At 41.5% G+C, this 22617-nt stretch overlaps 1 protein-coding gene across 2 annotated transcripts in view; it reads right to left on the bottom strand.

Annotated features, from left to right (window-relative positions):
• Positions 1-22617, bottom strand: part of LOC140210786 (vacuolar protein sorting-associated protein 4A) — a 134408-nt gene that overhangs the window by 86475 nt on the left and 25316 nt on the right. For both annotated transcript variants that reach the window (XM_072280071.1, XM_072280070.1), the window contains exon 5: positions 7593-7712. In XM_072280071.1, coding sequence (XP_072136172.1) covers positions 7593-7712 — 120 coding nt within the window. The remainder of the gene's footprint in view (positions 1-7592; positions 7713-22617) is intronic.

Here is a 22617-nt window from a genome sequence, read left to right as displayed (position 1 = left end):
CTCTTTGTATCAACTTTGTTCTTGTGTTTATAATTTTGAAAATTAATAAAAAAGATTTAAAAAGAAAGAAAAAGAAAGAGTTTAGGAGCCGAGAGGTAATGATGCAGCTACGTAGGACCCTGGTCAGACCCCACTTGGAGTACTGTGCTCAGTTTTGGTCGCCTCACCATAGGAAGGACGTGGAAACCACAGAAAGGGTGCAGAGAAGATTTACAAGGATGTTGCCTGGATTGGGGAGCATGCCTTATGAGAATAGGCTGAGTGAACTCAGCCTTTTTTTCTTGTAGTAGCAGGGGATGAGGTGACCTGATAGAGGTGTGTAAGATGATGAGAGGCATTGACCGTGTGGATAGTCAGAGGCTTTTTCCCAGGGCTGAAATGGCTAGCACAAGAAGGCACAGTTTTAAGGTGCTTGGAAGTAGGTACAGAGGAGACAGGGGTAAGTATTTTTTACGCAGAGAGCGGTGAGTGTGTGCAATGGGTTGCTGGCGACAGTGGTGAAGGCAGAAACGATAGGGTCTTTTAAGATTCTCCTGGACAGGTACATAGAGCTCAGAAAAATAGAGGGCTATGGGCAACCCTAGGTAATTTCTAAGGTAAGGACATGTTCGGCACAGCTTTGTGAGCCGGAGGGCCTGTATTGTGCTGTAGATTTTCTACGTTTCGATTATTCTCCAGACTTCCACCATCTCCAACAGGATCCCATGACCAAGCACATCTTCACCACCCTCCCCCTCACTTTCTGCTTTCCGCAGGGATCATTCCCTACGTGACTCCCTTGTCCATTCGACCCTCTCCACCGGCATTTATCCTTGCAAGCAGAACAAGTGCTAAACCTGCCCCTACACCACCTTTCTCACTACCATTCAGGGCCCCAAACTATACTTCCAGGTGAGGCAACACTTCACCTGTGAGTCTGCTAGGGTTATATACCGTGCCCAGTGCAGCCTCCTGTATATCAGTGAGACCCAAAGTAGATTGGAAGACCATTTCACTGAGCACCTACACCCGTCTGCTAAAAGAAGCATGATCTCCCATTGGCCACACATTTTAATTCCACTTCCTATTCCCATTCGTCAATCCATGGCTTCCTCTACTGTCATGATGAGGCCACATTCAGGTTGGAGGAATAACACCTTATATTCTATCTGGGACCCTCCAACCTGATGATATAAACATCAATTTCCTCGATCTTCCGGTAATGCTCCCCGCACCTCCTTCACCATTACCCATCTCCATTTCCCTCTCTCACCTTATCTCCTTGCCTGCCCATCACTTCCCTCTAGTGCTCCTCCCCGCTTTTCTTTCTTCAATGGCCTTTTCTTCTCTCCTACCAGACTCCCCCTTCTCCAGCCCAATATCACTTTGACCAATCAACTTCCAAGCTCTTTACTTCATCCCTTCCCCTCCCAGTTTCATCTATCACCTTGTGTTTCTCACTCCCCTTCCCCACCTTTTAAATCTACTCCTCAGCTTCTTCTCTCGAGTCCTGCCAAAGGTCTCAGCCGGAAACGAGGGCTGTACTTTTTTCCACAGATGCTGCGTGGCCTGCTAAGTTCCTCCAGCATTTTGTGAGTGTGGATTGAGACAGTCTGTTTTCTGGGAAAGGTGTACTCGGTAAGTGGGAGGCCTTCATAAATGAAATTTTGAGAGTACAAAGCTTGTATGAATAAAAGGTGAAGTTAACAGATTTAAGGAACCTTGGTTTTCAAGAGATACTGAAACCTGGTTTAAAAAAAAGCAAGTACATAGCAGGTATAGGCAGGTAGTACCAAATGAGGTGCTTAGGGAGTACACAAAATGTGAGAGTACACTTAAGGAAGAAATCAGGAGGACTAAACGAAGGCATAACGTTGCCCTAGCAGACAAGGTGAAGGAGACTCCTAAGGGATTCTACAGATATGTTCAGAGAAAAAGGATTGCAAGGGACAAGATTAGTCCTCTAGAAGATCAGAATAGTAATCCATGGACCCTAAAGAGATGGGGGGAGGCCATAAATGGAATTACTCCAGAGATGGACACACAATCTATAGAAGTGAGGTAGAGCAGAGATATTTAAATCATTCTGAGCAACGGGTAAGGTACCAGAGGATTGGAGGATAGCTACTGTTGTTCCACAGTTTAAGAAAGGCTCTAAAAATGAACCAGAAAATGATAGTGCAGTGAGCCTGACATCAACAGTGGGAAAGTTATTGGAAAGTATTCTAAGCTACCTGGCATATGAGTATTTGGTTAGACATGGACTGATTATGGATAGTCAGCGTGGCTTCGTGCATAGTATGGTGTGATAATGCGGTTAACTGCATCACCAAATTTGCGGATGACACCAAGATTGGAATTCTAATGGACAGCAAGGAAGCGTATCAGAGCTTCCAGTGGGATCTGGACCAGCTGGAAAAATGGGCTGAAAAAAATGACAGACAAGTGTGAGGTGTTGCACTTCAGTAGGACCAACCAGGGTAAGTCTTACACAGTGAGCAGTAGGATACTGAAGAGTGCTATAGAACAAAGGAATCTGAGAATACAGGTCCATAATTTATTGAAAGTGGCTCACAGGTAGACAGAGTTAGAAAGAAAGATTTTGGCACATGGGCCTTCATAAATCAAAGTACTGAGTAGAGGAGTTGCGATGTTATGTTGAAGTTGCATAAGATGTTGGTGAGGCCTAATTTGGAATACTGTTTGTAGTTTTGTTCACCTACCTACAGGAAAGATATAAATCAGGTTGAAAGAGTACAGAGAAAATTTACAAGGATGTTGCTACAACTGGAGGACCTGATTTATAAGGAAATATTGAATAGGTTAGGACTTTATTGCTTGGAACGTAGAAGATTGAGGGGAGATTTGCTAGTGATAAACAAAATTATGAGGGTTATAGATAGGGCAAGCAGGCTTTATCCACTGAAGTTGGGTGGGACTACAACTAGAAGTCATGAGTTAAGGGTGAAAGGTGAAAAGTTTCAAGGGAACATGAGGGAAACTTCTTCACTCAGGGGATCACGAGTATGGAACTAGCTGCAAGCACAAGTGGTGCGTGCACGATTAATTTTAATGTTTAGGAGAAGTTTGAATAGGTACATGGATGGTGGGGGTCTGGAGGGCTATGGGAGTAGGCAGTTTAAATGATTCGGCACAAACTAGATGGGCTGGAAGTCCTCTTTCTGTGTTGTACTTTTCTATGACTCTATAAGTCTTTTTCGCCATCCTATGGGTGACTCCACTTTCGAACTACTTACTTGTACTGCTAGGTCCCTCTGTTCTGCACACTCCCCAGGGCCCTGCTGTTCAATGTGAAAGTGTTAACTTGATTTGATTTTCCAAAATGCAACACCTCACACTCATCCAGGTGCCATTCCTCAGCGCGCTTACCCAGCTGATCAAGATCTCCCTGCAATTTCTGATAACCCTCCTTACTGTCCACGGTACCTCTTATTTTCGAGTCATCTGCAAACTTTCCAACCATGCCTTGTGTATCCAGTATTGCAGAAACAACCCAACATTTTGTGCTTTACTGATACCTTCACAGAGGGCAGTTTTGATCATTTACAGATACTGCTGTACATCGATAGGAAAAATGTGGTCTTAGACAGGCACATTGGTTGGCATGAACAAGTAAGCTGAAGGGTCTGATTCTGTACTCTGACTTTATGAACAACTGAATTTAAGGGTCTGATTCTGTACTCTATGACTTTATGAATAAGTGGGCTAAAGTGCCTGATTCTGTACTCTGAATTTATGAACAAGTGAGTTTAAGGGTCTGATTCTGTACGCTATGACTTTATGAACAAGTGAGTAAGGGTCTGATTCTGTACTCTGACTTTATGAACAAGTGAGTTTAAGCGACTGATTCTGTACTCTATGGCTCTTTCACATGTTTTTGAAAAAAACTTTCAAGGCTTTCTTAGATTTTACTTGTCAGTATTGCTTCTGAACCCTCTGTTGCCATAAAGTTTCACAACACAGAAATAGAAATGTACAATGTTATGAGGGGCACAGATATTTGGAATCTTCTTCCAGGAACACAGCAGACTAGAACTGGCAAGCAGAGGTTTGAGGTGAAAGGGCATATATTTAGACCATGAGATATAGGAGTCGGAATAGTCCATTCGGCGCACAAAGTCTGCTCAGCCATTCAATCGGAATTTTCCCCCTTTTTTCCCCTTCTCAGCCCCACTCCCTGCAACTTGTGATGCGTATCCAATCAAGGATCCATCAATCTCTGCCTTAAATACACCCAATAACCTGGCCTCGACAGCTGCCTGTGGTTACAAATTCCACAATTTCACAACTCTCTGGCTAAAGAAATTTGTCAGCATCTCTGTTTTAAAGGGACACCTCTCTATCCTGCGACTGTGCCTTCTTGGCCTAAACTGATTTCCGTCCTGGGAAACATCCTTTCCACATCTACTCTGTCTAGGCCTTTCAACATTCAAAAGGTTTCATTGAGATCTCCCCTCATCCCTCTAAATTTCAGTGAGTACAGACCCAGAGCCATCAAACATTTCTCATATGATAGTCTTCTCATTCCAAGAACCATCCTTGTGAAACTCCTCTGAACCCTCTCCAAAGCCAGTACATCTTTTCTTAGATGAGGAGCACAAAACTGCTCACAGTACTCAAGTTGAGGCCTCACCAGTGCCTTATAAAGCCTCAGCATCACATTTCTGCTCTTGTATTCCAGACCTCTTGAAATCAATGCTAACATTGCATTTACCTTCCTCTCCACCGACTCAACTTCCAAGTTAACCTTTAGGGTGTTATGCACAAGGACTCCCAAGTCCCTTTGCATCTCAGATTTTTGGAATTACTCCGTTTAGAAACTAGTCTGCACCTTTATTTCTACTACCAAAGTTCATGACCTTGCATTTTCCAACATTTATCAACAATTATGAATTTATGAACAAGTGGGCTGAAGCGACTCTGTACTCTATGACTCTTTCATGTTTTTGAAAAAAAAACTTTCAAGGCTTTCTTTGATTTTACCTGTCAGTATTGCTTCCGAACCCTCTGTTGCCATAAGTGCCTCTGTTGTACTTCTGCCAGCCTACCTGTTTCTTCATCTACCTGCCCCTCCATCAATCTTTGTATCATCTGCAAACTTGGCAGCAAAGCCATCCATTCCATCATATAAATCATTGATATACAACATAAAAAGCAGTCCCTACACCGACCCCTGCCAAACACCACTAGTCACTGGCAGCCAACCTGAAAAGGATCCCTTTTATTCCCACTCCCTGCCAATCAGCCAATGCTCTAACCATGCCAGTAACTTTCCTGTAATACCATGGGCTCCTAACTTGGTAAGCAACCTCATGAGTGGCTCCTTGTCAAAGGCCTTTTAACTTTTGAGCACCTAGTAATATTAACTGCACTCACTTCTCTTCCCTCACACCCTTCTATAACTGGCACACTGCTAGTGTCTGCCACAGTGAAGACTGATGCAAAACACTCAGTTAGTTCACCTGCATCTCCTTGTCCCCAATTATTATTTCTCTGGTACTTGAAAAAGCCTTTTCTATCCACCTTGACATTGTTTGCAGGCTAGCTTTCATATTTCATCCTTTTCCTAATGATTGTAATTGCTTTCTGCAGGTTTTTTAAAGCTTTCCAATGCTCTATCTTCCCGCCAATTTTTGCTTTGTTGTATGCCCTCTTTTTTGCTTTTACATTAGCTTTGACTTCCCATGCCAGCCACGGTTGTATTACTTTGCCATTTGAGTATTTCTTTTGTTTTTGGAATGCATCTGTCCTACACCTTCCTCATTTTTCCCAAAAACTCAAAACGTTGCTGCTCTGCTGTCATCCAATTTACTTTGGTCTATTCCTCTCTCATACCACTGTAATTTCCTTTACTCCACTGAAGTACTGCTATGTCAGACTCCATTTTCTCCCTGTCAAATTTCATGTTGAACTCAATCACACTGTGATCACTGCCTTAAGGGTTCCTTTATCATAAGTTCCTTAACTGCCTCCAGTTTGCTACATAACACCCAATCCAGTATAGCTGATCCCCCAGGAGGCTCAATGACAAACTGCTTTAAAAAGCCATCTCGCAGGCACTTAACAAAATCACTCCCTTGAGATCCATTACCTACCTGATTCTCCCAATCTACCTGCATGTTAAAATCTCCCATGACTATCATATCATTGCCCTTTTGACAAACCTTTTTTATTTCCCATTGTAATCCCAGCTACTGTTGGGAGATGTGTATATAACTGCCATCAGGGTCCTTTTACCCTTGCAGTTTCTTAACTCAACCCACAAGGATTCAACATCTTCCAATCCTATTTCACACCTCTCTACTGATTTGATGCCATTCTTTACAACGGAGCCACGCCACCCCACCTGCTTACCTTCCTATCCCTCCGATACGTGTAACCTTGGACATTCAGCTCCTAATTACAACCATCCTTCAGCCATGATTCAGTGATGGCCACAACATCACACCCAACAATCTGTAAAAGTGCAATAAGGTCATCTACCTTATTTGCTATACTCTACCGTAAGATATGATGCTTTGAATACTGTATTTGCTACCTTTTTGATCCTGCATCCCTAATGCACTGAAACTCACCTTGCTGGCCGCAATTTTGTCCTATCATCTGCCTGCCCTCTCTGACAGTCTGACTGCACGACAGCTTTGCTTTTTTACCATCCGTCCTACCCAGAGTCCCTTTACTCCAGTTCCCATCCTTCTGCCAAATTAGTTTAAACCCTCCCCAACAGCTTTAACAAACCTGTCCCCTCAGGTTCAGGTGCAACCCGTCACTTTTGAACAGGTCACACCTCCCCCAAAAGAGATCCCAATGATCAAGAACCTGAGCCCTACCCCCCGCACCAGCTTCTCAGCCACATATGAATCTGCCAAATGATACTATTTCTATCCTCATGGCGCCAGGCACAGGTAGCAGTCCAGAAATCTCTACCCTGGAGGTCCTGCTTCTTAGCTTTCTGCCTAGCTCTCTAAATTCTCTTCTCAGGGCCTCTTTGTTTTTCCTTCCTATGTTATTCAGATCAAAGGGGAAGGTTTTTCCATCTAGAGGCTGGTAGTTATGTTGAATGAGACACCAGAGAAGGTGGTGGAAGCAATACAATTACAATGAACAGGTAACGAATTGAAGGATATGGCCTAACGTGAGCAAATAGGATTAGCATTGATCGACATTACAGTCAACATGATGATAAGCGTGGAAAGGGCCCATTTCTGATCTATTAAAATCCACGTTATGTGATTACTATCCAGGAAGGCTCTGTTCAGTCTGCCTATTGCTTCAATTCTATAAGTCACTGGGCTCTTACATTCTTCCAACATAACTCAACATCAACTGAATAAAAAATTATTTGTTTTTCCGACTGAGAAATATACAACCTTCCAGACTTGACAGCAGCCCGGTAGTTTTGCTCTGCTCATTACTCCTTTATAATTGTTTTCAGTAATGACAGACTTTTTTCAGCATTTCTATTGACTTTTGTTATTCTCCCCTTTCGTCATCATGGCCCAGGAAAGAGACAAGAAAGCTTCAGAACATGGGACAAAAGTGGAGCTGCGAAAAACGTTTGATAAGAATCACCATTAGCTACAAAAGCATACCAGTGAATAGGTGAGGGAATTTGATAGGTAATATCACCGCTTCCTTCAATGCCTCCTTCGCCACTTCCAATCCTGCCACATCACTCCATCGTACATTGGGCTTCTCCATCACAATAGCACCTGTGATAAAACAAGATAATAAATTGGTCAAGTTAATGCTTCAGGGATCTCAGAACCATTGATCTCCCAGAATTAGTAGGGAAGACATATCTGAGGAGCTGAGAGAAATGGACATGATAGAGATTTAGGGGAAGGACTAAGAGATTTAGAGGGTACCTGATATGAGCCTTTGTGACCATTTAAAAAATATGGACTTACTGGGGATAGCCGGCCTTTGTTCTGAGTGGGAAGTCTTACAAACTTGGTTGAGTTTTTTGAGAAGGTGATGAAGATGATTGATAATAGTAGGGCAGTGTAAGGTACTTACACACTCCAGTAAAACTTCTGACAAAATCCCACATAGTAGGCTGTTCTTACGAAGTTAAGTCACATGGGCTGAGAAGTTAGATTCAAAATGGCTAGGTCATAGAAGACCAAGGGTAATGATGGACATGTGTTTTTCTGACTGGAGGTCTGTGAGCAGTGGGGTTCCACAACGATCAGTGCTAGGATCGTTGTGAACAGAACACAACAATCACCTCTGTTATTTATCATGTATTTGTATGAAAATATAGGTGGCCTGATTAGTAAGTTTGCAGATGACAATAAAATTGCTGGAGCTGTGAGCACTGAAGAAAGTTATCAAAGACTATAGCAGGATACAGATCAGTTGGAAATTTGGTCAGAGAAGTAGCAGATGGCATTTAATCCCAGAGTGTGAGGTGATGCATTTTAAGAGATCAAATGCAAGAAAAAAATATTAAACAAAATGGTAGTGCTTTAGGACAGCGGTCCCCAACCACCGGGCCGCGAGGAAACGATATGAGTCAGCTGCATCTTTCTTCATTCCCTGTCACGCCCACTGTTGAGCCATTACGCATGCGAGGTCATTACCCGCGCGTTATCCATGTCAGCGCGGGAAGGAGATCAACTCCTCGAGCTTGCGAATGACAGCGGGCTGAAAAGTATGTTTGACGTAACATCTCTGCCGGCGTTCTGGATCAAAGTCAAGGCTAAATATCCTGAGACAGTCAGGAAAGCACTGAAAACGTTGCTTCCATTTCCAACATATCTCTACAATGAATGCAACGAAAACCACATTGCGGAATAGACTGGACATAAGAAACCACCTTCGAGTATCGCTGTCTCCCGTCACCCTTCGATCGCACCGTCTTGTTGCAGGGAAACAAGCCCAGGGCTCCCACTGATTCAGCAATATTGGTGTGTTGCAATGATTTTATATTTTCATACGGGGAAAATATGTGCTGTGTGTTTAATATCCAAACGATACTTAAAATGTTACGATGCTATTGACTTACTTATAATATAATTATATCATAATTACAGCACGGAAACAGGCCATCTCTGCCCATCTAGTCCGTACTGAACGCTACTCTCACCTAGTCCCACTGACCTGCACTCAGCCCATAACACTCCATTCCTTTCCTGTCCATATACCTATCCAATTTTTCTTTAAATGATAATGTCGAACCTGCCTCTACCACTTCTACTGGAAGTTTGTTCAACACTTTGTTCAGCTCCCCTGATAATTGACTTATCGCTATATTCATGAGAGGAAAATATGCGCTGTGTGTTTAATATTAAAATCGTTACATAAACCCTTTTAGAGACGAAATTGAGTATATTAGCCACTTATCACCGATATTCCGGTTATGATTAACACCATGCCCCGCCCTCCCTCGAACAGAATCGCCGAAAACGATTTATAGAAAAAATGGGTATCTACATGCACGCGCAAATCACGCATGCGCACTTGTACCCGCGCAAAGCTTCATGGTCATTGTAGTCTCGTGGTAAACAATGTATTTGACTGCTACTTTTGCCCGTTGGCAACCCTACCGCCCCCCCCCCCCGCCCCCGGGTCAGCCAGTCCGCAAGAATATTGTTAATATGAAACCGGCCCGCAGTGCAAAAAAGGTTGGAGACCCCTGCTTTAGGAGCACTGATATATACACACAGGGATCTTGAGGTGAATGTCCATAGGTTGCTGAAAGTGGCCACAGAAATAGAGGGTGGCGAAGAAAGCGTGCCTTTGTCAGATGGATTGAGTATAAAAATTTTTAGGTAACGTTGCAGCTATATAAAACTTTATTTAGGCCAAATTTGGACTAGTGTGTACAGTACTGGTCACTGCATCATAGGAAGGGTGTGCAGGTTTTTGAAAGTGTAGGTGCACCAGGATGCTGCCTAGATTGAAGAGCCCTATCTATAAGGAGAGGTTAGACAAACTTGGATTGTTTTCACTGAACTGTGGAAGGCTGAGAGTCAAACTGATAACACACTTACAAAATTGAGAAGCGTAGACGTCAGTGTGCCTTTCCCAGGGTGAAAAAGTCAAATACCAGTGGGGATAAATTTGAGATGAAAGGGGAGAAAAATTAAAGGCGACTTACAAGGCATGTTTTATTTTTTAAACACAAATGGTAGCTGGTGGGTGCCAGGGCAGGGGGTGGAAGCAAGTACAATAGCAATATTTAACAAACATTTACACTGTGTGACGATATCCTGAATTATCCCTCATGGACTGTGCCTCTAAAAAGAGAGAGAGAGTGCGCAGCTGTACAGCACAAACAGCTTGTTACAGAAAGGGAGAGGGGCGAAGACTGCTCACAGTTTGTTTGGGATTTCTGCAAGGACATTGTCAGCTTCTGAGTTCCTACAGAGAGAGAAGGGAGGAGCGACATGACGGACAGCTGGTGTTCAGCACAACAGTATTTAAACCAGCGTAATTGCTTGTTTCACAGGACAAGCAGACGCACTAAGGTGTGGTGAAGTTACCACTATCCTTTTCAGGTGCCCACGAGTGTGGGACTGAGGATCGATTGAGAGGAATCGATCTGTAATTATTAGTGCGTGAAAGAGCGACCCTGTGGAGTCTACCAGTGCGTCTAACCTTTGCCTGGGTTGGTATTTGCTGGGCTGGTAGACTATCACTTGAAGACAGCACTCTCAAGTTGGTCCATTTCGGAGGACAACGGGAAGAATTGACGGCATCGACTTACTCAGACAACCACAACACCTCTCTCTCTCCATCACTACTCAACTTAATACCACGAACTGAACTGATTTCATTTACCCATCATCATAAGACTATATTCATTTACCCCCTAGGCTTGAAGAAGCTTGATTTTTATATTTCCACACTTATAAATGCATGAACTTTGCTAACCTGTTTGATATATCTGAATTTATATTACTGTATTGAGTAGTTACTAATAAAATAGCATTAGTTAACAGTAATACCAGACTCCAAGGTGTTTTCCATAACTGCTGGTTCTCTAACCCGTTACAGGATACATAACAACTGACACATGAACTAGCAGGGAGAAGTGGGATACAGATCATGTGCAGGATTTTGGGATTAAATAAATTGTGGGATGGAGGTTCTGTTCCTGTGTTGTATTGCTCTAGGGTTTAGATTAGATTAGATTAGATTCAACTTTATTGTCATTGTGCCAAGTACAGATACAAAGCCAATGAAATGCAGTTAGCATCTGACCAGAAATGCAAAAAAGTGTTATTTACAAAATAACTGTGAATAAAAAGTGCTACAACACACAAATATAAAAGTACTGAGACAGTACAATATGGGTGCAACACTGCTTAGCACTGTGATGTGAGGTTCAGCAGGGTCACAGCCTCAGGGAAGAAGCTCTTCCTGTGCCTGCTGGTGCGGGAGCGGAGGCTCCTGTAGCGCCTACCAGATGGGAAGAGAGTAAAAAGTCCATGGTTAGGGTGAAATGCATCCCTGATAATGCTTTTCACCCTGCCCAGGCAGCGTTTATGGTAGATGTTCTCAATGGTGGGCAACTAGGTGCCGATAATCCGCTGGGCAGTTTTTACCACACACTGGAGTGCTTTGCGGTCCAATACAGGACAATTGCCATACCACACCGAGATGCAATTGGTCAGTATGCTCTCAATGGTACAGCAGTAAATGTCTGTCAGTATCCTGGGACAGAAGTGAGCTTTCTTGAAGCTCCACAGGAAATAATGGCGCTGTTGCGCCTTTTTGATCAGGATGGAGTTCAGGGACCAGGTGAGATCCTCCGAAATGTGGACACCAAGACCGCCCCTGTCTGCAAATGGAGTAGCAGCAATTTTGTGCTGCTCTTAGTTCTTTCTCTCCCCCAGTTTAAACTTCGAATTTAAAATTTTTATTTGTTGATTCTTGAGGAGGAATAATATGTCTACATTTACGAGGATTGGGAAGAACCTGTCTGAACCTAGTGACAAAGGTAATGGAAAAGCAAAGATGCCAAAGGAAAGATCTGATGAAATGCCACCATGGGCTGAAGATATTGTTCAGACACTGAATGCAATTAAAGATCAGAATGGGTCAATTAAAGACCAACTGGAAAAGAATAGTAATGGAATGAAGTCATTTCTGGGAAAACTTAAAGACTTGGAAACTCAAGTTATTACACATGAAGAGGGATTGAAGATAACTAATCAAAAATTGTTTGAAGCTACAACCTGTTTGGAAAGATATCAAAATAAAATTATAGACCTGGAAACTAGGTCTCGCCGAAAGGACATACGAATTGTTGGGCTGCAAGAAGGAGCTGAAGTTGGAGATTTAACTGCTTACTTTGGTAAGATTTTTCATACTTTATTTCCTACCATTTTATCACAGCCGCCTGCTATAGAAAGAGCACACAGAGCGTTTACTTTGAAATTTAAGGATCCAAATACAAACCCCATTTCCAGAAAAGTTGGGATATTTTCCAAAATGCAATAAAAACAAAAATCTGTGATGTTAATTCACGTGAACCTTTATTTAACTGACAAAAGTACAAAGAAAAGATTTTCAATAGTTTTACTGACCAACTTAATTGTATTTTGTAAACATGCACAAATTTAGAACTTGATGGCTGCAACACACTCAACAAAAGTTGGGACAGAGGCATGTTTACCATTGTGTTACATCACCTTTCCTTTTAATAACACTTTTTAATCATTTTGGAACTGAGGATACTAATTGTAGTAGATTCACAATTGGAAATTTTGTCCATTCTTGCTTGATATAAGACTTCAGCTGCTCAACAGTCCGTGGTCTCCGTTGTCTGATTCTCCTCTTCATGATGTGCCATACATTTTCAATAGGAGATAGATCTAGACTGGCAGCAGGCCAGTCAAGCACACGCACTCTGTGTCTACAAAGCCACGCTGTTGTAGCCCATGCAGAATGTGGTCTGGCATTGTCCTGCTGAAATAAGCATGGACGTCCCAGGAAGAGACGTCGCCTTGATGGTATATGTCTCTCTAAAATCCCAATATACACCTCAGAGTCAATGGTACCTTCACATACATGCAACTCACCCATGCCGTGGGCACTGATGCACCCCCATACCATCACAGGTGCTGGCTTTTGCACCTTTCGCTGATAACAATCTGGATGGTCGTTTTCATCTTTGGCACTGAGAACTCAACGCCTGTTTTTTCTGAAAACTAGTTGAAATGTGGACTCATCTGACCACAGCACATGGTTCCACAGTCTTTCGGTCCATCTGAGATGAGCTCGGGCCCAGAGAACTTGCCGGCGTTTCTGCATAGAGTTGATGTATGGCTTCCTCCTTGCGTAATACAGTTTCAAGTTGCATTTCTGGATGCAGCGACGGACTGTGTTGAGTGACAATGGTTTTCCGAAGTACTCCTGAGCCCAGGTGGCTATAATTCACAGTAGCATGACGGTTTCTGTGCACTTTTCAATCTTATTTTAACTCTGTCCCAACTTTTGTTGAGTGTGTTGCAGCCATCAAATTCTAAATTTGTGTATATTTACAAAATACAATTAAGTTTGTCAGTAAAACTATTGAAAATCTTTTCTTTGTACTTTTGCCAGTTAAATAAAGGTTCACGTGAATTAACATATCACAGATTTTTGCTTTTATTGCATTTTGGAAAATATCCCAACTTTTCTGGAAATGGGGTTTGTAAACCAAGATCTGTTCTGGTTTGTTTTCATCACTTTAAAATTAAAGATCAAATAATGCGACAAGGAAAGAAAACAGAGTTTTTAGATTTAAGGAGTCTGAGCTCCATTTTTATAAGGATTATACGAGGGAGGTAATGGAACAAAGATCAAGATTTGCTTTGGTAATGAAACAGGGATATGATAAGAAACAGTTTCCTTCTCTGCATTACCCGACAAGAATTAAAGTTTTTCCTCCTAACTCTCCTCCTCGTACATTTTTTAATCCAAAAGCCACACTGTTCAGACAATACCTGCCGCTGCTAGGTTATCTGTATATTATTCGCATTTCGGAAAGAAGATTTACGAAGGTTACTTGGCTATTCCATCGAGAGACTAATAAAAGAAGATAAGGAGATTTGTTCATTATTGCATAATATTGGTTTTCTTTTGGAAAGAAGATTTATGGTTCAAGTATGACTGTTTAAATGGTTTTCCAGACATTCAACTGAGAAAAGATAAAGGGATTTGGTTCTTTAACCTAATACCTGGTTTGATGTTTTTTTGATTCTTTCTTAAAATTGGTAGATTTTTCCTACTAATAGGGCTTCTTTTCATATATATATTTGGGAGGGTTTAATTACTTATGATATTATTAATTAGTATTTTGGAAAATTTAGCTTGGTTAAATATACCATTAACTTTTTTTTCTCTTTATAGCGTCTTATAACCGAATTTAAAGTTTTTTCGGGGACTTAATGTTAAGCTTAAAGATGGCGCTGGTTTTTCTCTCTAAGAGATAACATTATTTTGGTTCTTTCTTGTTTAATAGATAACAGAATGTAAATACTTCCCTTTCTTGAGACTTTCTTTCTTACAAGGTCACTAATTTTTTACTAACTAGGGGGAGGGAAAGAAAATACAGACAGAGCAGTCCTTGGCTTTGTAGGGTTACAATGGAGGGGGGTGGGGTTAGAGTTAGGAGTTTTTTCCCATTGGGTGGTTCCGCAGCATGCGTGTTTTCTATGTGGCTGTATTCTTCATCGCCGCCATTTTTGATCATCCCATATTGGTATAGTGCTCTGCACATGGATAAAGTAGAATACAATTATAGTATGGTATTTAAACGGATTAATGTAATAAGTTGGAATGCACGTGGTTAGAATCATCCTACCAAACTGAAAAAGACTTTTAAAATTATTAATCGATTCCAACCATATGATATATTTTTTGCTCGGGAGACACATATCAGGGTGGGAGATCAAAATAGATTTTTTGGATGGTGGAGAGACTTGCAATTCCACTCTACCTCTCAGAGTAAAACTAAAGGTGTGTCCCTCTTTATTAAATCCAATATATTTATTCAAGAGGATATTGAATCAGATTCTAATGGTAGATTTTTAATTGTTAAAGGAGTGATCTGTAACAGAAAAGTTGTTTTGGTCAATCTGTATGGTCCTAACTTAGATGATCCTGTTTTTTTTAAAAAAAAGTGTTTGCTTTACTGCCTGATTTAAATGAATATATGTTGATAATGGGCGGGGATTTTAACTGTTGTTTAAATCCTATGATTGACAAGAGCTCAACCAATCAGCGACTTCCAAATCGCTCTGCATCACTTATTAATTCCTTTTTGATCGATTTATGGAGGCATCTGCATCCCAATAACAGAGAATATTCCTTCTTTTCACATGTCTATAAAAATATTTGAGGATTGATTATATTATAATCGATCCCGCTTCTTACCTAGTGTTAAAAATTGTGAATATGACACTATTGCTGTATCTGATCATGCGCTGAGTTTGTCCTTTGAACTTGATGACATCATTCTTCCCTGTCCACCATGGCGCATGTCTCACACATTATTACAAAACTCTGACTTTGAACAATTATTTGATAAATATTCTCTTCCATACTCACACTTTTTACAATACCTTCAAGTTAGACATTTCTTACAAAAATATTTAAGTAATTTTCCTTTCATATTGGAGGCTGACCTGTTAGATACTATTATGAGTATGAACCCTTCGATGAAGGGTTCCACTGGAAGAATTTATAATTTATTTTTACAATGGGATAAGCGTCCTTTATTTAAGATTAAACAGGATTGGGAAAAGGAACTCAATTTGACTTTTATGACGGAGGATTGGACGTGGATTCTGAAACTGGTCAACTCTTCTTCGATCTGTGCTAGTCATTCACTGATTCAATTTAAAATTGTACATCGTTATCATTTGACGAAGGAGAGACTCTAAAATATTTCCTAATGTTGATAGTTATTATAATAGATGTGAAACTGAGATAGCTACACCGACACATATGTTTTGGTCTTGTTCTATACTGGAACAGTTCTGGAAATCAGTTTTTTCGACAATTTCTAAAGCACTTAAAATTAATCTACCATCTAACAGATTAACTGTGCTTTCCAGAATAATTCCTCAAGATATCCATGGTATTTCTGTGTCTGACCAACATGTTACTGCATTTGTTACATTGATAGCTAGGAGGGCCATTTTGTTGAAGTGGAAGGATACATCAGCTCCGACTTTGTCACAATGGTTCTCTCAAGTGATGCTATGTCTTAGTTTGGAGAAAATTAGAAGTCGAACCTTTGAACCTTTGTATTTTGAGAAAAGATGAGGCTCATTTGCTCGTTATTATCATTTAAGCTAATTGATAGATTTTCTCCACGATCTAATTGTAAATTTTTTGGTATATTTTTCTTTCTTGCTGGCAGATTGATGTTTATTTTTAGAAGCTTTTTGTATGACACATGGCTCTGGGGTTGTACTCCTAATAGGTTTTTTTACCCCCCACTTTTTCTGCTTAGTAGGGTTTTTTTAAATCACATGAGACACAGTTTGGCGGGCAGACGGCGGTTTCCCCTAGGCGAACGGGAGTTGATAAAGCTCTGTGTTACATGAAAATCAGGAAAGAATATGCTCAAAGGGTGAAATGTGGATAAAACCAGAAGACATCTATACATCTATAGAGCCTTACGTCTGTGGTGGGAAAGCTGTTGGAAAAGATTCTTAGAGATAGGATCTATGGACATTTAGAGAATCATGGTCTAATCAGGGACAGTCAGCATGGCTTTGTGGAGGGCAGATCATGTCTAACAAGCCTGATAGAGTTCTTTGAGGAGGTGACCAGGCATATAGATGAGGGTAGTGCAGTGGATGTGATCTATATGGATTTTACTAAGGCATTTGACAAGGTTCCACACAGTAGGCTTATTCAGAAAGTCAGAAGGCATGGGATCCAGGGAAGTTTGGCCAGGTGGATTCAGAATTGGCTTGCCTGCAGGAGGCAGAGGGTCATGGTGGAGGGAGTACATTTAGATTGGAGGATTGTGACTAGTGGTATCCCACAAGGTTCTGTTTTGGGACCTCTACTTTTTGTGATTTTTATTAACGTCCTGGATGTGGGGGTAGAAGGGTGGGTTGGCAAGTTTGCAGACAACATATAGGTTGGTGGTGTTGTAGATAGTGTAGAGGATTGTCAAGATTGCAGAGAAACATTGATAGGTTACAGAAGTGGCAGATGGAGTTCAACCTGGAGAAGTGTGAGGTGGTACACTTTGGAAAGACAAACTCCAAGGCAGAGTACAAAGTAAATGGCAGGATACTTGGTAGTGTGGAGGAGCAGGGGGATCTGGGGGTACATGTCCACAGATCCCTGAAAGTTGCCTCACAGGAAGATAGGGTAGTTAAGAAAGCTTATGGGGTGTTAGCTTTCATAAGTTGAGGGATAGAGTTTAAGAGTCGTGATGTAATGATGCAGCTCTATAAAATTCTGGTTAGGCCACACTTGGAGTACTGTGTCCAGTTCTGGACGCCTCACTATAGGAAGGATGTGGAAGCATTGGAAAGGGTACAGAAGAGATTTACCAGGATGCTGCCTGGTTTAGAAAGTATGCATTATGATCAGAGATTAAGGGAGCTAGGGCTTTACTCTTTGGAGAGGAAGAGGATGAGAGGAGACATGATAGAGGTATACAAGATACTAAAAGGAATAGATAGAGTGGATAGCCAGCGCCTCCTCCCCAGGGCACCACTGCTCAATACAAGGGGACATGGCTTTAAGGTAAGGGGTGGGAAGTTCAAGGGGGATATTAGAGGAAGGTTTTTTTTCTCAGAGAGTGGTTGTTGTGTGGAATGCACTGCCTGAGTCAGTGGTGGAGGCAGATACACTAGTGAAATTTAACACTACTAGACAGGTATATGGAGGAATTTAAGGTGGGGAGTTATATGGGAGGCAGGGTTTGAGGGTCAGCACAACCATGTGGGCCGAAGGGCATGTACTGTGCTGTACTGTTCTATGTTCTGTGACTCAGCCTAACACACCATCAGTGTGCTCGGCGTTGTCTTCCCGATTCCGGTAAGTGATACTGCACTGTACATACATTATTTCTACTTTATATAGGCTGTGTATTTTTATGCGTTATTTGGTATGATTTGGCAGCTTCATAGCTTAAAGGTTACTGGAGAGATTTTCACTACAGGGAACAGTGCATGCAATGATTGTAGAGAAGTATTTCTACTTTATATAGGCTGTGTATTTATCATATCATTCCTGCTTTTGCTATATATTAGTGTTATTTTAGGTTTTATGTGTTATTTGGCATGATTTGGCAGGTTATTTTTGGGTCTGTGAATGCTCACAAATTTTTCCCATATAAATAAATGCTAATTGCTTCTTCACTTTATGACATTTCGGCTTATGAACCGTTTCATAGGAATGCTCTACCTTCGGATGGCGGGGGAAACCTGTACTCAGAATTCCAGCATCTACAGATTCTCTCTTGCTTGTGTTTTGATCCCATACAATTACTACCAGATGGAGGGATTAAAGATGGTTCAGTAAACCAAAACAGAATTGCTAGATGGACATTGCTGTTGTAAGGAAGAAATACAACTGTAAATCGAGTACATACCACCTCTATGTTAGCTGACAACCTTGTGTACCAAGGAGGTAAACATAAGTGTCAAGTTATGATAGTAAATGATCCCAAGGGTCATTTGTATCAAAACAAAAGGGAGGGGATCAGACAAAGTAATGCCTGAGAACAAAGACACAAGGGAGAAGAAAAAGCCTATTTTAAATTTTTTGTAGATGGGTTCCCATCAGTACAGGATGGTGAGAGAACTGTGGGAAACAGGGAAGCTGATGAATTAGCGAAGCAAGGTACTTTATATGGGCAGGAATGGCACCCACGGATTGGGGAGATGGGAAGGCAGAAGGAACAAGTTAAGGCTATGGATTTAACTGAGCATAAAAGAGTAAAAAAATTAATAGGATGAGCAGAGTCAGAAATGTATAAAGAGCACAAGGATGTACATGTTGAGGATGGAGTAGTCCTAAATGAAGGAAAGTTTGTGGTCCCAGAGGGAGGAAGAAATCACATTGGTATCATGATCTATGGGGACACCAGGAAACCGAAAGCACCCTGGAAAAGGTAAAGGAGTTGTGGTGGTGGCCTAGGATGAAGGACGACATGGAACACCATGTGAAAATTGTTTGATTTGTGCACAATATAATCCTGACAGAAATGTAAAGAAAGCAGTTCTCTGACATACCCAACCAGTGGAAAGGCCTTGGACTAATTTGCAGATAGATTATGTTGGACCTTTGCTATCTACCCAAGGAGGGTACAAGTATATTCTTATAGTAGTAGATACTTTCACCAAATGGGTGGCAGCTTTTCCAACTAACATGGCCAAAACCACAGCAAAAATCTTACTGGAAAAGGTTTTTACTTGCTGGGGATTACCTCGGAGTATAGAGCCAGATCAAGGCACACATTTTACAACCCAGCTCATGTAAAATGTGATGACACTTCTAGGGATTAAGCAGAGATTTCATATACCCTATAGACCAGAGTCTCAAGGAATTGTGAAAAGGATGAACTGAACATTAAAAAGTATGATGGCCAAAATGGTGCAACAACATGGCAAGTAGATTTGCTTTATGTACTGATGATGATAAGGAATACAGTAGCATCTTCAATGGGTTACACCCCTATAAACTTGTGACCAGAAGAGACATGAGAGGGTTGGAGGAGTTGTTAGGATTAGATCTGTCAGAACCTGAAGGAGATAGGATTGCGTCAGAAGTGTGGGTACAACAGTTGGGAGAGACAGTGAAAGAGGTCACTGTCAGTGAATGTGGTAGCCCATCAACTAGGAAAGAAGCAGCAGAGTAAAGCCTACTTTGACTCAAAAGTCAGTCCCATAGAATTACACCCAGGACAAAGAGACCAACCACCTCATGTTTAAATCTAAGGTGTGCAGGGCTCTATGAAATTATAGACAAAGCAAGTCCATCAGTATACAGGGTACTGACTTTTCCAGATAAAAGTGGATGGTACCACATCAGCCAGTTGAATTTGATGGGGGAGAAACAGGGAAATTATCAACATCGGCACGTAACAATTGGTGTACATGAAGGTCCCAATTTTGGAGACTTGACAATTGATGCACACAATAGTTCTGATTTGGAAGATTTGAGGTTCAGAATCAGAATCAGGTTTATTATCACCGGCAGGCGTCGTGAAATTTAACTTAGCAGCAGCAGTTCAATGCAATACATAATATAGAAGAAAAAAATAATAAAAATAATAAGTAAATCAATACAGTATACGTATACTGAATAGATTAAAAATAGTGCAAAAAACAAAAATAATATATATTAAAACAGTAAGGTAGCGTTCACGGGTTCAATGTCCATTTGGGAATCGGATGGCAGAGGGGAAAAAGCTGTTCCTGAATCGCTGAGTGTGTGCCTTCAGGCTTCTGTACCTCCTACCTGATGGTAACAGTGAGAAAAGGGCATACCCTGGGTGCTGGAGGTCCTTAATAATGGACGCTGCCTTTCTGAGACACCGCTCCCTGAAGATGTCTTGGGTACTTTGTAGGCTAGTACCCAAGATGGAGCTGACTAGATTTGCAACCCTCTGCAGCTTCTTTCAGTCCTGTGCACTAGCTCCCCCCTCACCCCAATACCAGACAGTGATACAGCTTGTCTGAATGCTCTCCATGGTACATCTATAGAAGTTTTTGAGTGTATTTGTTGACATGTCAAATCACTTCAGACTCCTAATGAAACATAGTCGCTGTCTTGCCTTCTTTATAACTGCATTGACATGTTGGACCAGGGGATCTTGACACCCAGAAACTTGAAACTGCTCACTCTCTCCACTTCTGATCCCATGGTGGGAGACATCACCATCCAGGGGACTGTACCCCAAGCTTCAAAAATGGTGTCAAGCCTCACCAACACAGGTGTATGGCCCAATGCTGTTGCTGTCACACAACTCCACTAGTTGGCATATCTCGCTACTGTACGCTCTCTCGTCTCCATTTGAGATTCTACCAACAATGGTTGTATCATCAGCAAATTTATAGATGGTATTTGAGCTATGCCTAGCCACACAGTCATGGGTACAGAGAGAGTACAGCAGTGGGCTAAGCACACACCCGAGGTGCACCAGTGTTGATCGTCAGTGAGGATGATATGCCATCACAGATTGTGGTCTTCTGGATAGGAAGTCAAGGATCTAATTGCAGAGGGAAGTACAGAGGCCCAGGTTCTGTAACTTCTCAATCAGGATTGCGGGAATGATGGTATTAATTGTTGAGCCATAGTCGATGAACAGCATCCTGACATGGGTGTTTGTGTTGTCCAGGTGGTCTAAGGCAGTGTGAAGAGTCATTAGATTGCATCTGCAATTGACTTATTGTGGCAATAGGCAAATTGCAATGGGTCCAGGTCCTTGCTGAGGCAGCAGTTCAGTCTAGTCATGACGAACCGCTCAAAGCATTTTATCACTGTAGATTTGAGTGCTACTTGGCGATAGTCATTAAGGCAGCTCACATTATTCTTCTTAGGCACTGGTTGGAACAGTTGCTCCAACAAGATGGCAACAGATCTGACCAAAGAGGAGTTTATTCTATTTTTTCACTCTGAGAATCAGGCGAGTTTTGTAACGAAAATACATTGGTTCCTGCCTCCCCTAATCTGAAACCAAATTTGGTGAGAAAAGATGGACAGATTGAGTCCAAAGACAATTGAGAGCCTAGATTGGATGGATTAGAAAAACAGATTTAAAAATATGGACTTAAAGTAATTTAAGATGGAAACTAGAAATAAGAGCAGATATTACACTTGTGTGCTACAGATGTAATTTGAAATGAAGAGCATAATGTATTTTATTGTGATGGAATTAACCATGACTGGGGCCATGGTTGGTTGTGCTTCAGAACCATTACAGCAGACAAATGTGTCATCCATTATATGAAGAACATTCGAAGATTAAAAACAATTTTTCTCAATCAACATGGGTAATACAGGCACATGTGGGAGAAATTTGTATTATGCTGGGGTAGATGGTTTGGTGTGCATGGATAAAACATTAAATATTCCAGAAGATACAAAGATATAATACTATGTAATAAAATTTTAACGGTGACATTGTTTAGCAACCCAGAGGGGATAATCAGTAGTCAGTTTTTAGGCCCAATTATTGAGCAACCTTCAGGTAATGATGGCCACAGTAAGATTACGGTTCTGTGGGATCACTCTCATGTGAATATTGAATAGGATAGTGATCTACACAAGAGATATATATCGACTGGGGTGGTCACATCAAGCAAATTTTGAAGGTTGCTTCTATTGTTATACAGTATTGTTTTAGCCAGAGACTAGTGACTCTGTGGAATGCTCTGCCACAGACTGTGGTGGGTGCCAAGTCCGTGGGTATATTTGAAGTGGAAGTTGATAGGTTCCATGATTGGTTAGGGCATCAAACGATATGGCAAGAAGACAAGTGTATGGGGTTGAGTGGGATCTAGGATCAGCCATGATGGAATTGTGGAACAGGCTCGAAGGGTTGAACGGCCTAATTTTGCTCCCATATCTTATGGTCTAAATAGGAGCAGAATTAGGCCATTTGGCCTATGGAATCTGCTCCGCCATTCAATCATGGCTGAT

Source organism: Mobula birostris, chromosome 15, assembly GCF_030028105.1.
Source record: "Mobula birostris isolate sMobBir1 chromosome 15, sMobBir1.hap1, whole genome shotgun sequence".
NCBI lineage: Eukaryota > Metazoa > Chordata > Chondrichthyes > Myliobatiformes > Myliobatidae > Mobula > Mobula birostris.
The sequence above is the reverse complement of the archived record's forward strand: the minus strand, read 5'-3'. Positions and strand labels throughout refer to the sequence as shown.